Consider the following 12,031-nt stretch of genomic DNA (forward strand, 5'->3'; position numbering starts at 1 on the left):
GAAAGAGGCAGAGAATCAGGGGTCTGTGATTTGTCCTAGAGTGTCCTGCCTAAGGGATGTCCAGGGACTGGGAGAAGGGGGGAAATGAAAATTCTCCCATTAAGTCTTGAGGGATCAGGGATCTGCTCCCAGCAGAGGGTGCTGCTCTGCCCCAAGTGACTGTCTAGGGCAGAGGGCCGACAACGGAGGTGTGGCCCTTAGGGGAGGCGAGGAAACCGGGAGCGGGGCCCTGTCGGCCCCGCCCTCCCTCTGGAGCGTTACCCACGTGGGTCCGAAGCTGTCGCCGACCTGCGCGGGGCGGAAATCCTGCTGGACTGCCTCCTGGTAGGGAAGCCTTTCGGGCGTCAAGAAGCTGGAGAGCTCGGCCACTGGGCAGCTGTCTCCGAAGAGCCTGGGCGGGAGGGGCTGGTGGGCACGCGCCAGTGGGCCAGCCGGCGGGTGGGGACTCGCATTCCCTCGATCCACCGCCGGGAGGGCTGCCTCACAGCTCAGTCTCCCCCCATCCCCTCCTCCTGGGCCCCAGCCCTTTCCGCGGCGGGCACTTTGTCCCTCGGCCCAGGTGGCCGAAGCTTGGGTTTCCCCCCGGACGGGAAGGCTAGAGACACGCGGATGCGGCCGGCCGGCGCCATGGACGAGGTGGCCACACCTGCCGCGGAGATTACAGTCGGTAAAGTAGAGCGGCGACACGAATTTCTCCACCCGCTCCAGCGTAGTGCGCCAGTGCTTCAGGGCCGGCGCCGCCGCCATCGCCGCGCGCTCTCTCCTCTCCCCGGAAGGCCCCAAACGTTACCGGCGCGGTCCACGGCCTGGAATCAAAGGTTCCGGCGTCCGAAGGGCGCCTTCCAGGCCCGGACAGCTTTTCTTGGAACACCGGCGGCTCTGTGAAGTCTCGCTGCTCTGAACTTTGAGCAGGGAGCTGAAAGCTAAAAGCCGCGCTTCCGATGCTCTCCTCTTATCTCGTCCGAGCTGGTGGCCGTTTAGGGCAAATCCCTAAATAAAATAGGAAGTTTGACGCTTTGATTCTGCAAAAGGCCTGGGACAGAGACAAGCCGTTAGGCACGACGGGTGGGAGCCTGGGCTGCTGCCGACGCAGGTCACCTAGTCTCAGAAGCTGCAAGCGGGAACCTCCTTGCCCTCTGGTCCCAGCCCGCCCTCTGGCTATCTCGAACACCCGTGTCTGCTTAACGTGGCAAGAGCCGGGGCGCCAGGACCGGTGCTTTAAAGCCAATCGGCAGACATGCGTTAAATAGAGCTTTGCACCGCAGTAACCTCAGCTTCCTCTACTACATGTTTTATTTTATGTATATGGCTAAGTGCTGCCCATCGCCAGAAACTCCGAAGATTTTGATTTGAGATTGCAGATCACAGACATAGAATTCATGATCCTAACAGAATAATGTATTTCCCTACACGGGACTGAAGAGTTAAGAAAAGCCATAATGCCAGAAACACCTCCAATTTCATCCTCACGTTTCTCTGGTAATCTGTTGGCAGCTTGTTCCCCCCTCCTGGGAATGCTATGAAGTCCTTGTCTATAAAATCATTAGGAAGAAAAGTATATACACAACATGAGCCCTGATATTTTAATGGAAATACTGACCAAGTTTACAACATTTCAAATGCAAATCATAGGGAAAGGTGATTAAGTACAGAATACCGAACGAGATTTATAAGACAGGCTATAAGACAGGCTGAGTTGAGCTTGGAGCTCAGATGGCAGGAGGGATATAAATGCTGTTTGTGAAACCCTGGCTGTCGGTGAAGCTCCCCCTTCTTTTGGTTGCGCTGGTAGGATGGGGTTTTCTCCTCTATTGGCCCTGAAACCCTATCCTGACCTGCAAGCAGCTGCTCTGGGCGTAACCCTATGCAGAGACAGCAACAGCTGGGGCTGCCCCTGGTCAGGTCCCATCAGTTCCCCACCCTGCCCATAATTCCAATTCAACATGGTCTTAAGCAAGCAGAGGTGAGTTATTGCTGGGAAAACTTGAAGATCTTCCCCCCCAGTCAGTATCACTCCATCTCCCAAGTCAGGCATTGCCCCAGCTTCACCAGAGAATCTCCTCCCACAAGGCTCTTTTGCCACCCTACACTTTTGGGCTCTGAGTCTCCTGTAGTTGTCCCATCCCTCCACTGCTCCCCACCACACCCAACAAAAAACTCTAAAATCGGAAAAGTCTACCATGTGTTATGAAAGTCCAGAGCCAAAAAATTTGTGGTTTTGTGGTGGTGATATTGGGAATTTTTAATTAAAAAGCAAACAAAACCACACAAATCACTGCTGGTTACTTTACAGCTATGACTAGGGTAATGGTTGCTGGAGAAAAATTCACCAGAGTACTGGGAGGGGCTCAGTTGGTCTTTGTTCAGAAAGTCCAGGCTGACCACATATAAAAATCCTAATCACTCATGTTTAAATATCTGCCAGTTTAAATTTATGTAATTTAAAAAAATATATATGTATATATTCCATTTGCAGTTGCTAACGAAATGTATCGAATCTCCCTCCCAGCCCCATTTATACCACACACTCTGTACACACTTCTTTCAAACACTGGTTTGGTATTTAAGCTGTTCACTCCCATTTCCAATAAGGATAAGAAAAAATACAGAAAAGTACAAACTACATAGCTGCACAACTTACCCAAATATAAAATATTTCCAAACAGCTGAAATAAGGGGGGAAAATACGTACTAAAAGGATGAATAATTCTATTTAAAAAATTTAAGATATTTTGATTTGGAACACATACAACTGACTGCTAACTATTTAAAGCAAAATCCTGTTTGTACCGTAGATAAGGAACTGAAGCCAAAATCCCTGCTTCACAGTAGTTCTCTGGTGAGGACAAGGGACTTGGGTTGAGAGTTTATTCCTTAAGTAAGAACCAAGCTTTATTTATTTACAAAAAAAAAAAAAAAAAAAAAGTTGGGGCAAGGGGAAGACAAGTTTTACACAAAAGTACTACAACGGTAACTCCCTTTGGTAAAAAGTGTAATAAATGTCTTGTACATCTGTTCATAGGTACTAAATCTGAAGCCACGTAGAACTATGGTACACAAGAAGCTAGAGCAGTTATGCTAGCACATCAAAGCATATTTCTTTTAATAAAAAATTGACAGTATGTACATTATTTACAAAAAAAAAAGAAAAACCAAGTTAAAACTGTGTGTGTGTGTGTGTGTGTGTGTGTGTGTGTGTGTGTGTGAGAGTAAAGCTGGTGGATGGCACTAGGGTAGACTAGTAAAGAAGCAGGTACAAAACAGTTCCACGGGAGCTAAAAAGGACGACTGATTTGAACTTGTTGAGGTTGAGAACCAGAGGAGAGAATAACGGGTAGGCAGCAAGGGATTCGTCAGGAATCAAATCCACAAGATGATCAATCCCAAAGCCAAACTGCAGGTCCCAGAGAAAATCTTAATGGGTGATCTAGATGTGCTCAAGTGACCAGGAAAAAAAAATCCAATATAGTTTTTTTTCCTTTTGGGGGGGAAGAGGAAAGGAGCAGTGACCATCAGAGTTACAATCCATCTAAGCATTGAGTCCTTCCCCAGTCCGTCAGTCAATGCTCGCCCATCCAATCAAGGTGTGAACAGCATCCGGTTCCCTCACTGAAGGTCAGGCCCCAGGAGGCTGCAGTCTTAGCTCTGCTGGTGTGTGCAAGCAAGCTGCATGTCCCTGTGCTTGCATGGATTTCTTCCCCTCCAGGGCAGGGTAATGCCCAAAACCCCTGGGAAAAGTTCCAGCTCCGGCTTTATAAGGTATCCACGTTCCTTATATGTAGCCCACTTGGTGCCAGGTTGCACCAGCCACACACAGATCAGGTGGCCATGTCCCAGAGAGGCCCAGTGAGGCTTGAAAGGCATCTTCCTTGTTTCTTCAGTGTGTGCGAGTACACGTGCCCCCCCCCCAACACACACACACCCCTCAAGTTATCTGCTCTGGCTCTGCAGTTATGGGGCTTTGAACACTGTGCCATATTTGACACGGTACTTGTTAATGCTCACAAAGTGCAGGGTCTCTGTGTCACAGGTGGTGGTGCAGGGCACAAGGCCCTCCAGCCCCTCACCCATGAGCCACTTGCTGGTCTCCGCTGCCATTTCACGGGGCACATGCTCCTTGGTCCATTTATCTACCCAGGCCTGGAACCTCTGATGTAGCCGCTTGCTTACCCGCTCATGGGACTGCAAAAGAGAATGAAGAAAAAAAACCCCATGAACTAGGACTAAAAACCTTCGAATACAAAGCCCAATTTTCTCCTAAAGTGCCAGAAGAAAGATGTGGGCTTATCAGTGCTGATACCACTGATAAGTTAAAAAAAAAAAAAATTAGGAGTCTGTTTAAAGAAAAGAATTGAAAGAGATTAAGAACCTAGAACACATAAGGAGTTGGAATTCATAAAGCTCCCAAAGAAATACCAACACAGGGTCTGGGCGGAACTAGCTCAGTGCTTCTCATTTTAGCCTCCTGCATCATTATCACGTAGTGGGGCGGGGCAGGGGGTGGGGAGAGAACGACTTGATCAATCTGCAGCTTTAAACCAGCAACCCAGCTGATTCTAACATACCCGGAGGGAGACACTGAGTTGAGGCCGTTAGTCATTTCTGTCAGCATGGCAATCCACTTCTAAGTAAAACAAGGTAAAGGGCTTAAAACCCACTCTCCCTTCCCGCTATTACCCCACCCTGCCCAGCAGAGTGCTGGGCATAGCAGATCTTCAGTGGAGGTTTTTGTTCCTACCTATACATCTGGTAAATATTTATTAGTGCCCACAAGCAAGGCAGAGAAGGGGATACAAAGATAAATTAGGTGTTGCCCAGCTCCCCAAATCATTTGAATCAGAAACATGCAGGCATACAACACACAGCACCATGAGAGAAGTACATTAGAAATCGCCCAACCTATGGCTACCACTTGAATGTTCTGTAGCCTTTTCATCTGCCTCCCAAACCTGGTAACCCCTTCCTATTAACAGATGTACCCCTAAACTTCCCATTTACTCAAGCAAAATGAGCAAAGAAACAAAACCAAAAAACAAAAACCACCAGGCATCATCCTTAATGTTCCCCTTTCTCAACCTCCCTACATCCAAACATTACCACATCCTGACAGTTATATGTCCAATCTTTTTTTTTTTTTTTGGCTGTGCTACGCAGCATATGGGATCTTAGTTCCCCGACTAGGCATTGAACCCACGCCTCTTGCATTGGAAGTGTGGAATCTTAACCCCTGGACCACCAGGGAAGTCCCTCCAATCTAATTATAATTCCTCTACAACCCTGGTAGTCTGGGTAGACATCACATCTCATATGAATGAAAGCAGTCTTTCGAGTGGTCTCTGCCCTTCCAACTTGGTGCCCTCACTTGCTCTCATCAGTCTATGTCTTTGTCAACGATGTCTCAATGTACCTCAAACAAAATCCAAACCGCGGCCTGTGAGAATAAGTAATGTAGCCTCTGCCCAGCCTTCCAACTTCATGCACCCTACTCTCCCTATGGCGCAAGCCACATTGATGTTTTTAGTTTCTTGAAAATGCCAAGTCCTTTCCTCCTTCCTAGCCTTGTGCTTGCTTGTTTCCTTTGCCTAAAAAGTACCAACCCCCAACTCTGCACCAGGTTGGATCCTTGTCATTGTTCAGGCCTCAAGCGTCACCTCCTTAGAGAGGTCTTCCCAACAAAAGCAGGGCCCTGCCTGCCAGTTACCCTTGATCACTTCACCTAGTTTCTCTCCTTGGTAGTGCACATCATCACACTACCTTATATGCTCTACCTCATGGTTGTAGTCCCAGGGCCTGGCACAACACCCTGGTACATAACTGCACTAGGACTTTCACAATTCAGGTAGCATGTGAAAACAGAGAGGATTCATACAAGCAATACTACCTGAAATGTAAATGTTAGGAGTAGCTTCACTGGAAGGTGCCACCAGCTGTTATCAACTGAATTGTGTCCCCACAAATTCATATGTTGAAATCCTAGCTCCCACCCCCCAGAATGTGACGTTATTTGGAAATAACATTGTTGCAGATGTAATTAGTTAAGGTGAGCTCATACTGTCTGTTGTAGGGTGGACCCATAATCCCACATGGCTGGCATTCTTTAAAAGGGGGAAATTTGGACACAGACATGCATTTAGGGAGAATGCCATGTAAAAATGAAGGCAGAAATATGCAAGCCAAGCAATGCCAACAATTGCCAGCAAACCACCAGAGGCTAGGAAAGGCAAGGAATAGTTTTTCCCTCACAGCCCTCAGAAGGTTCAAAGCAACTCTGCCAACACTTCGACCTTGGACTTCTAACCTCTAGAACTGTAGGACAATAAATTTCTGTCATTTAAGCCACGCAGTCTGGGGGACTTTGTTACGGCATCCTTACTCAACAATTCTCAAATCCAAGAGATTTTCACAAAGGGAGAGAAACAACCAGAAGCCTCTGGGGCAGGCCTGGTCCTGGCTGAGGAGAGAGAAGTGTGGAGAAATTCCAGTTACTGGTTCTCACCTGATGAGCCCGGAGCAAGGCGGTCCTCCGATACATGTAGTCCTCTGACTTGATCACATATACCATCTTATAGGAATTCAGCTTGAATCTACACTCCAGCTTATCCAGGCTATCCGCATTCTCCATGGTCTTCTTGCTGTTCCCTTCCTTCCCTTCCTTTTCCTGCTGTTCTCGACCACGCTGACACTTCCGGATCCGCCGCAGATTCCTACAAAGCAGCAAAGCCCTGCAGGATGAGAGCTCCTCCAGGTGCAGGTTCCCATGGCTGCCCCAAAAGTTTTTTATTTGCCCTCACAGCACATATCACAATTTTAATTACATACATTTTTTAAACGTCCAGTGGTTTTATTGTTTAAAAAAAATTTTTTTCAACTGCAGAGATACAAAGAATAAAAAGAAGAAATTGCCAACTACCCCCTACCCCAATTCTCGAAATCCCGCTTGCCTTGCCATAGGTAGCCACTGTTAGCAGTTTTCATTTAAAATCTTCTAGGTCTCTCTCAAATTTTCACTTAATGTCATGAAGATTTTTTCATTTCACTACAGATAGATTTGTGTCATTCTCTTTAACTGCTACAGCGGAATGTGTCTTAATTGAACAATTCCTTAACAGGAATTAATCAGGTCCTTCATCTGAACCACAGAGCACAGAAAATTACTTAAATGTCTATTTTTTTCAGTTCTCCCACAGATGGTACATAACTAGTGCTATTCTACACATCTAGGAAAGAAGATAATTCACATCAGTGCATGCCTTGGCAGGCTTAATTCCCTCCAACACAAGCAGAGAAGGTTGTCAGCTAGATAGTTCTACTGTTTCCTACACTTTGCTATTAAAAACACTGCTTCAGGGCTTCCCTGGTGGCGCAGTGGTTGAGAGTCCGCCTGCCGATTCAGGGGACGTGGGTTCGTGCCCTGGTCCGGGAAGATCCCACATGCCGCGGAGCGGCTGGGCCCGTGAGCCATGGCCGCTGAGCCTGCGCGTCCGGAGCCTGTGCTCCGCAGCAGGGGCGGCCACAACAGTGAGAGGCCCGCGTACTGCAAACAAAACAACAAAACAAACATTGCTTCAGCGAATATCTTTGTGTATATACATTTCCGTAGGACAGCAGTTCTTTGGTCCAAGGACTATTGGGGGCCCCCACGATGCTTTTTAGGAAGTTGTAAGATCAAAACTACTGTCATAATACTAAAACAGTGTCTTTCTTTCTTTAAAAAAAAAACAAAAACAGTATTAACATTAGCATTGGCAGTGCAAAAATAATAGTGACTATTAAAAAAAAAAAACAAATTGGTGATGGCACCAATCTGTCCTTAGATATCTTTGTACTCTTCTCTGGCCACACACTGGCAATTCAAAAAGGAAAGCTGGTCTGACTTAAGAATGTCCTTGATGAAACAATAACATTTCTTATTATTGATAAGGCCCTTAGTTCACATCTTTTTAACATACTGGGTGATGAAATGGGAACTAAACATAAAGTACCTTTGTGTGCCAAAGTACAACGGGATTCATGAAGGAAAGCACTTGAGCACTGCTTGAGCTGCACATGGTTCACCATTTTTACCTGAAAGAATAGCTGACTAGCCAATCTGGGGTATTTGGCAAATATTTTCTCAAAAGTGAACAAGGGGGACTTCCCTGGTGGTCCAGTGGTAAAGAATCTGCCTTACAATGGAGGGGACACGGGTTCAATCCCTGGTCAGGGAACCAAGATCCCACATGCCGTGGGGCAACAAAGCCTGCGTGCTGCAAACTACAGAGCCCACGCGCTCTGGAGCCTATGTGCCACAACTAGAGAAGAGAAAACCCGCACACCACAGCTATATAGAAGCCCGCACACCACAATGAAGAGCCCGTGCACCTCAACGAAAGATCCCACAACTAAGACCCGACGCAGACAAAAATAAATAAAATAAATAAGTAAATAATAAATTTTTTTTTTTTTACAAGTGAACAAGGGGGGCTTCCCTGGTGGCGCAGTGGTTGAGAGTCCGCCTGCCGATGCAGGGGACATGGGTTCGTGCCCTGGTTCGGGAAGATCCCACATGCCGCGGAGCGGCTGGGCCTGTGAGCCATGGCCGCTGAGCCTGCGCTCCGCAACGGGAGAGGCCACAACAGTGAGAGGCCCGCGTACCGCAAAAAAAAAAAAAAAAAGTGAACAAGGGAGACTGGTACTTCAAGGAAAACAACTGAGCACATTTGTTGCCAATGACAAAATTTAAGCTTTCAAGTAAAACTCGGAATTTTGGTAAAATGGTATTGGCCGGCATGAGGTGTGACAACTTCCCACTACTTAAAGATGTGACTGGGGCTTCCCTGGTGGCGCAGTGGTTGAGAGTCCGCCCGCCGATGCAGGGGGCATGGGTTCGTGCCCTGGTTCGGGAAGATCCCACATGCCGCGGAGCGGCTGGGCCCGTGAGCCATGGCCGCTGAGCCTGCGCTCCGCAACAGGAGAGGCCACAACAGTGAGAAGCCAGCGTACGCAAAAAAAAAAAAAAAAAAAGATGTGACTGATGCGGTCAATGGCAATATTAATAAATGTGGTGTTCTTTGGGGGGCTGGGTGGGGGGTGGGAATACTGTAAAATGAAGACGTGTCAACATCTGGTAGGTCTGCATAACTTAGTGAACTAACATTTTCCAAATAACCAACTGCATGAAGTTATAAAACCATGCATGGAAAAATTCAAAGTACAAGATAAACCAATGGATTTTGACATAACCACATGAAAAGTTCACTGATACTGCAACTAACCTTTAAGAAACTACTACTTGGACAGTTCTGCTGTCATATCAAAGAATATCCATAATTATCTGAAAGGATATGGAAATACTACTTTCTTCAGCTACATTTTTCAGTAAGGCCAGATTTTCTTCACGTATTTTGACGAAACAAAATAGTGCAACAGAATGAATGTAGAAGCAGATATGAGAATCCAGCTATTCTTCTATTAAGCCAGACATGAAACAGATTTACAAAAATGTAAAACAATGCCACTCTTCACTAATTTGTTGTTTTGAAGTAGCTTTTCATTAAAATATTACTTATGATAACACAATGCATTTAGCATTGTTTTTAATGAATTCATAAACATAGTAAATGTTTTTCAGTTTTAATTTCTAATGTGGTAAATATTACTAGATATAATCCACATAAACAAAAGTTTTTTTGGTGTATTCAATCTTTAAGACTGTAAGGGGTCTTAAGGACAAAAAGACTGAGAAAGAACCTCAGCTGTAATAGCTGCAAGGCAAATTATTAAAAATGAAAGTTCCAGGGTAAAGGTCCTATACATTTTAACTGCTCTGATCCTGGAATGATTGTATCAATATTTCCCCCCACAGTAAATCAAACTGCCTCCCCTCTTCCCCACACACTCCATAACAAAGATTACAAATCTTTTCAAGAATTTTGCCAATCTGTTGAGAAATATACAATGTTAGGTTTCATAAGCATGGAGGGACTTCCCTGGTGGCGCAGTGGTTAAGAATCCGCCTGCCAATGCAGGGGACACAGGTGTGAGCCCTGGTCCGGGAAGATCCCACATGCTGCGGAGCAGCTAAGCCCGTGCGCCACAACTACTGAGTCTGTGCTCTAGAGCCCGTGAGCCACAACTACTGAGCCTGCGTGCCACAACTACTGAAGCCCACGCGCCTAGAGCCCGTGCTCCACAACAAGGGAAGCCACTGCCATGAGAAGCCCACGCACCACAACGAAGAGCAGCCCCCGCTTGCCACAGCTAGAGAAAGTCCGTGCGCGGCAACAAAGACCCAACGCAGCCAAAAATAAATAAATTAAATAAATTAAAAAAAAAAAAAGCATGGAGACTAAATCAGTTTTGTTAAGAAAGGGGCCTGGCACAGAGCAGCTGCATGAAGTCTGTTAAATGACTCAGTGAATGGAAGAAGCTGGCAGGGCCCTTCTGTTCTCACCCCTTTCCATGTTCCAATTAGGACTAAGTCTAATAATACTGGGATAATACCTTTCTGGGAATGTAAGACATGAGATTTCAATTCGCAAAATTTGGGGAAGGAAGAAAGCCAATCTACTACAGCAAAACCTATTTTCTACTTCTGAAACTCTGTCTTCATCCTCAGACAGAGGTCCAGCATAAAATTTGCCCATATATGGGGAGGAAATTTTTTTTTTTTTTTTTTTTCGGTACGCGGGCCTCTCACTGTTGTGGCCTCTCCTGTTGCGGAGCACAGGCTCCGGATGTGCAGGCTCAGCGGCCACGGCTCACGGGCCCAGCTGCTCCGCGGAATGTGGGATCTTCCTGGTCTGGGGCACGAACCCGCGTCCCCTGCATCGGCAGGCGGACTCTCAACCACTGCGCCACCAGGGAAGCCCAGGAAATTTTTAAAATTCCGTGAAGAGAGTTAACATAGCAGGCCTAAGACTGGTATCCTTTGAAAACCCTGCTTACAAGGTTGTCCCTTGGCTGGGTTCTGGCATCTTGGATTTTGGAAGAGTTTCCCCCATTCCCTGAATGATAAGAGTGCCTCACTGTACCTAAACCGTTTGTACAAAATAAATGGTTTATGCTGAAAACCTGCTTTCCTTCTGGAAGTCTGGAATTTTGGTACAAGCTAGGCAGAGGGTGCCTGCAGGAGGAGCACCCAATAAAACTCCCAGTACCAAGTCTCCAATGAGCTTCTCTGGTAGGCAGCATCTCAAACATATTGTCATAATTTGCTGCTGGAGGAATGAAGAGTGTCCTTGTGCCTCCAGTGGAAGTCACAGCCCCTTAGAAGCTTGCGCCTGGCATCCTCTGATTTTGTCACAGGCACCTTCTCCCTTTGCTGATGTAGCTTTGTATCCTTTCGCTACAGTAAACCATCACTGTGGGTATGCCTACATGCTGAGTCGTTGAGTCCTCCAAGTGAATCATCAAACCCTGGAGACGCTGACACACATTCCTGAAGGGAAGTTACTACTGACTCCTAAAACTCTTGCCTCCCTGATGCTTTGGCACGTGCTCCAGGTAAGCTCATGGTGTAAAACCATACAAACCCTGAATTAGCATCCTCAGTAGACACAACAGAATAAGTGAAAACCAAGAAACTGAAAGTCATCTAACTCCTCGTTCCTGGACTGTGCATTAGTGTTATGCTGCCGATACATGAGTTGGTTCACTCACCGTGGGAGAAACACTGGTTTCCGTGCCAGGTGCTCACGAAGCTCAGGAGAGGTAGTATCAGAATTCATGTATCGCTCCACATAGTCTGACCAGCGCTAGGATTGTAAACACAAAACGGGGGTGGGGGAGAGAGCACAAAAACTGAACTCCAACCTCATCAGGTTGTCTAGCAAATTCTATGACCAAAATGTCTGAAATACTTAAATACAAGATCAAAAAAATCTCTTTCCATAATGACATGCTTGTTACTTGGTATTAAAACACAGCTTAAAAAAATCTGTGAGAATGCAAAACCTAAAGTTTCTCTGAGATACTTAACAGTTACCAGAAGTCATAAATGGTTAGAAGCTGGCTTACTGACAAGTTTTATTTCCCTACCGAGGGGTTTGTT

At 46.4% G+C, this 12,031-nt stretch overlaps 2 protein-coding genes across 4 annotated transcripts in view; both read right to left on the reverse strand.

Moving 5' to 3' along the window:
* MAN2C1 (mannosidase alpha class 2C member 1) overlaps positions 1–785 on the reverse strand; it is an 11,210-nt gene extending 10,425 nt beyond the window's left edge. For all 3 annotated transcript variants that reach the window (XM_007446702.1, XM_007446701.1, XM_007446700.1), the window contains exons 1-2: positions 647–785; positions 266–391 (exon numbers count right to left, since the gene is read on the reverse strand). In XM_007446702.1, coding sequence (XP_007446764.1) covers positions 266–391; positions 647–747 — 227 coding nt within the window. In that variant the 5' untranslated portion in view covers positions 748–785. The remainder of the gene's footprint in view (positions 1–265; positions 392–646) is intronic.
* Positions 786–2,873: 2,088 nt separating this feature from the next.
* SIN3A (SIN3 transcription regulator family member A) overlaps positions 2,874–12,031 on the reverse strand; it is a 64,460-nt gene continuing 55,302 nt past the window's right edge. Inside the window, exons 19-21 of the mRNA XM_007446703.1 lie at positions 11,641–11,735; positions 6,497–6,704; positions 2,874–4,182 (exon numbers count right to left, since the gene is read on the reverse strand). Of these exons, the coding sequence (XP_007446765.1) occupies positions 3,952–4,182; positions 6,497–6,704; positions 11,641–11,735 (534 nt within the window). The 3' untranslated portion in view covers positions 2,874–3,951. The remainder of the gene's footprint in view (positions 4,183–6,496; positions 6,705–11,640; positions 11,736–12,031) is intronic.

The sequence above is a fragment of the Lipotes vexillifer genome, unplaced genomic scaffold, assembly GCF_000442215.2.
Source record: "Lipotes vexillifer unplaced genomic scaffold, Lipotes_vexillifer_v1.1 scaffold242, whole genome shotgun sequence".
Lineage (NCBI taxonomy): Eukaryota > Metazoa > Chordata > Mammalia > Artiodactyla > Lipotidae > Lipotes > Lipotes vexillifer.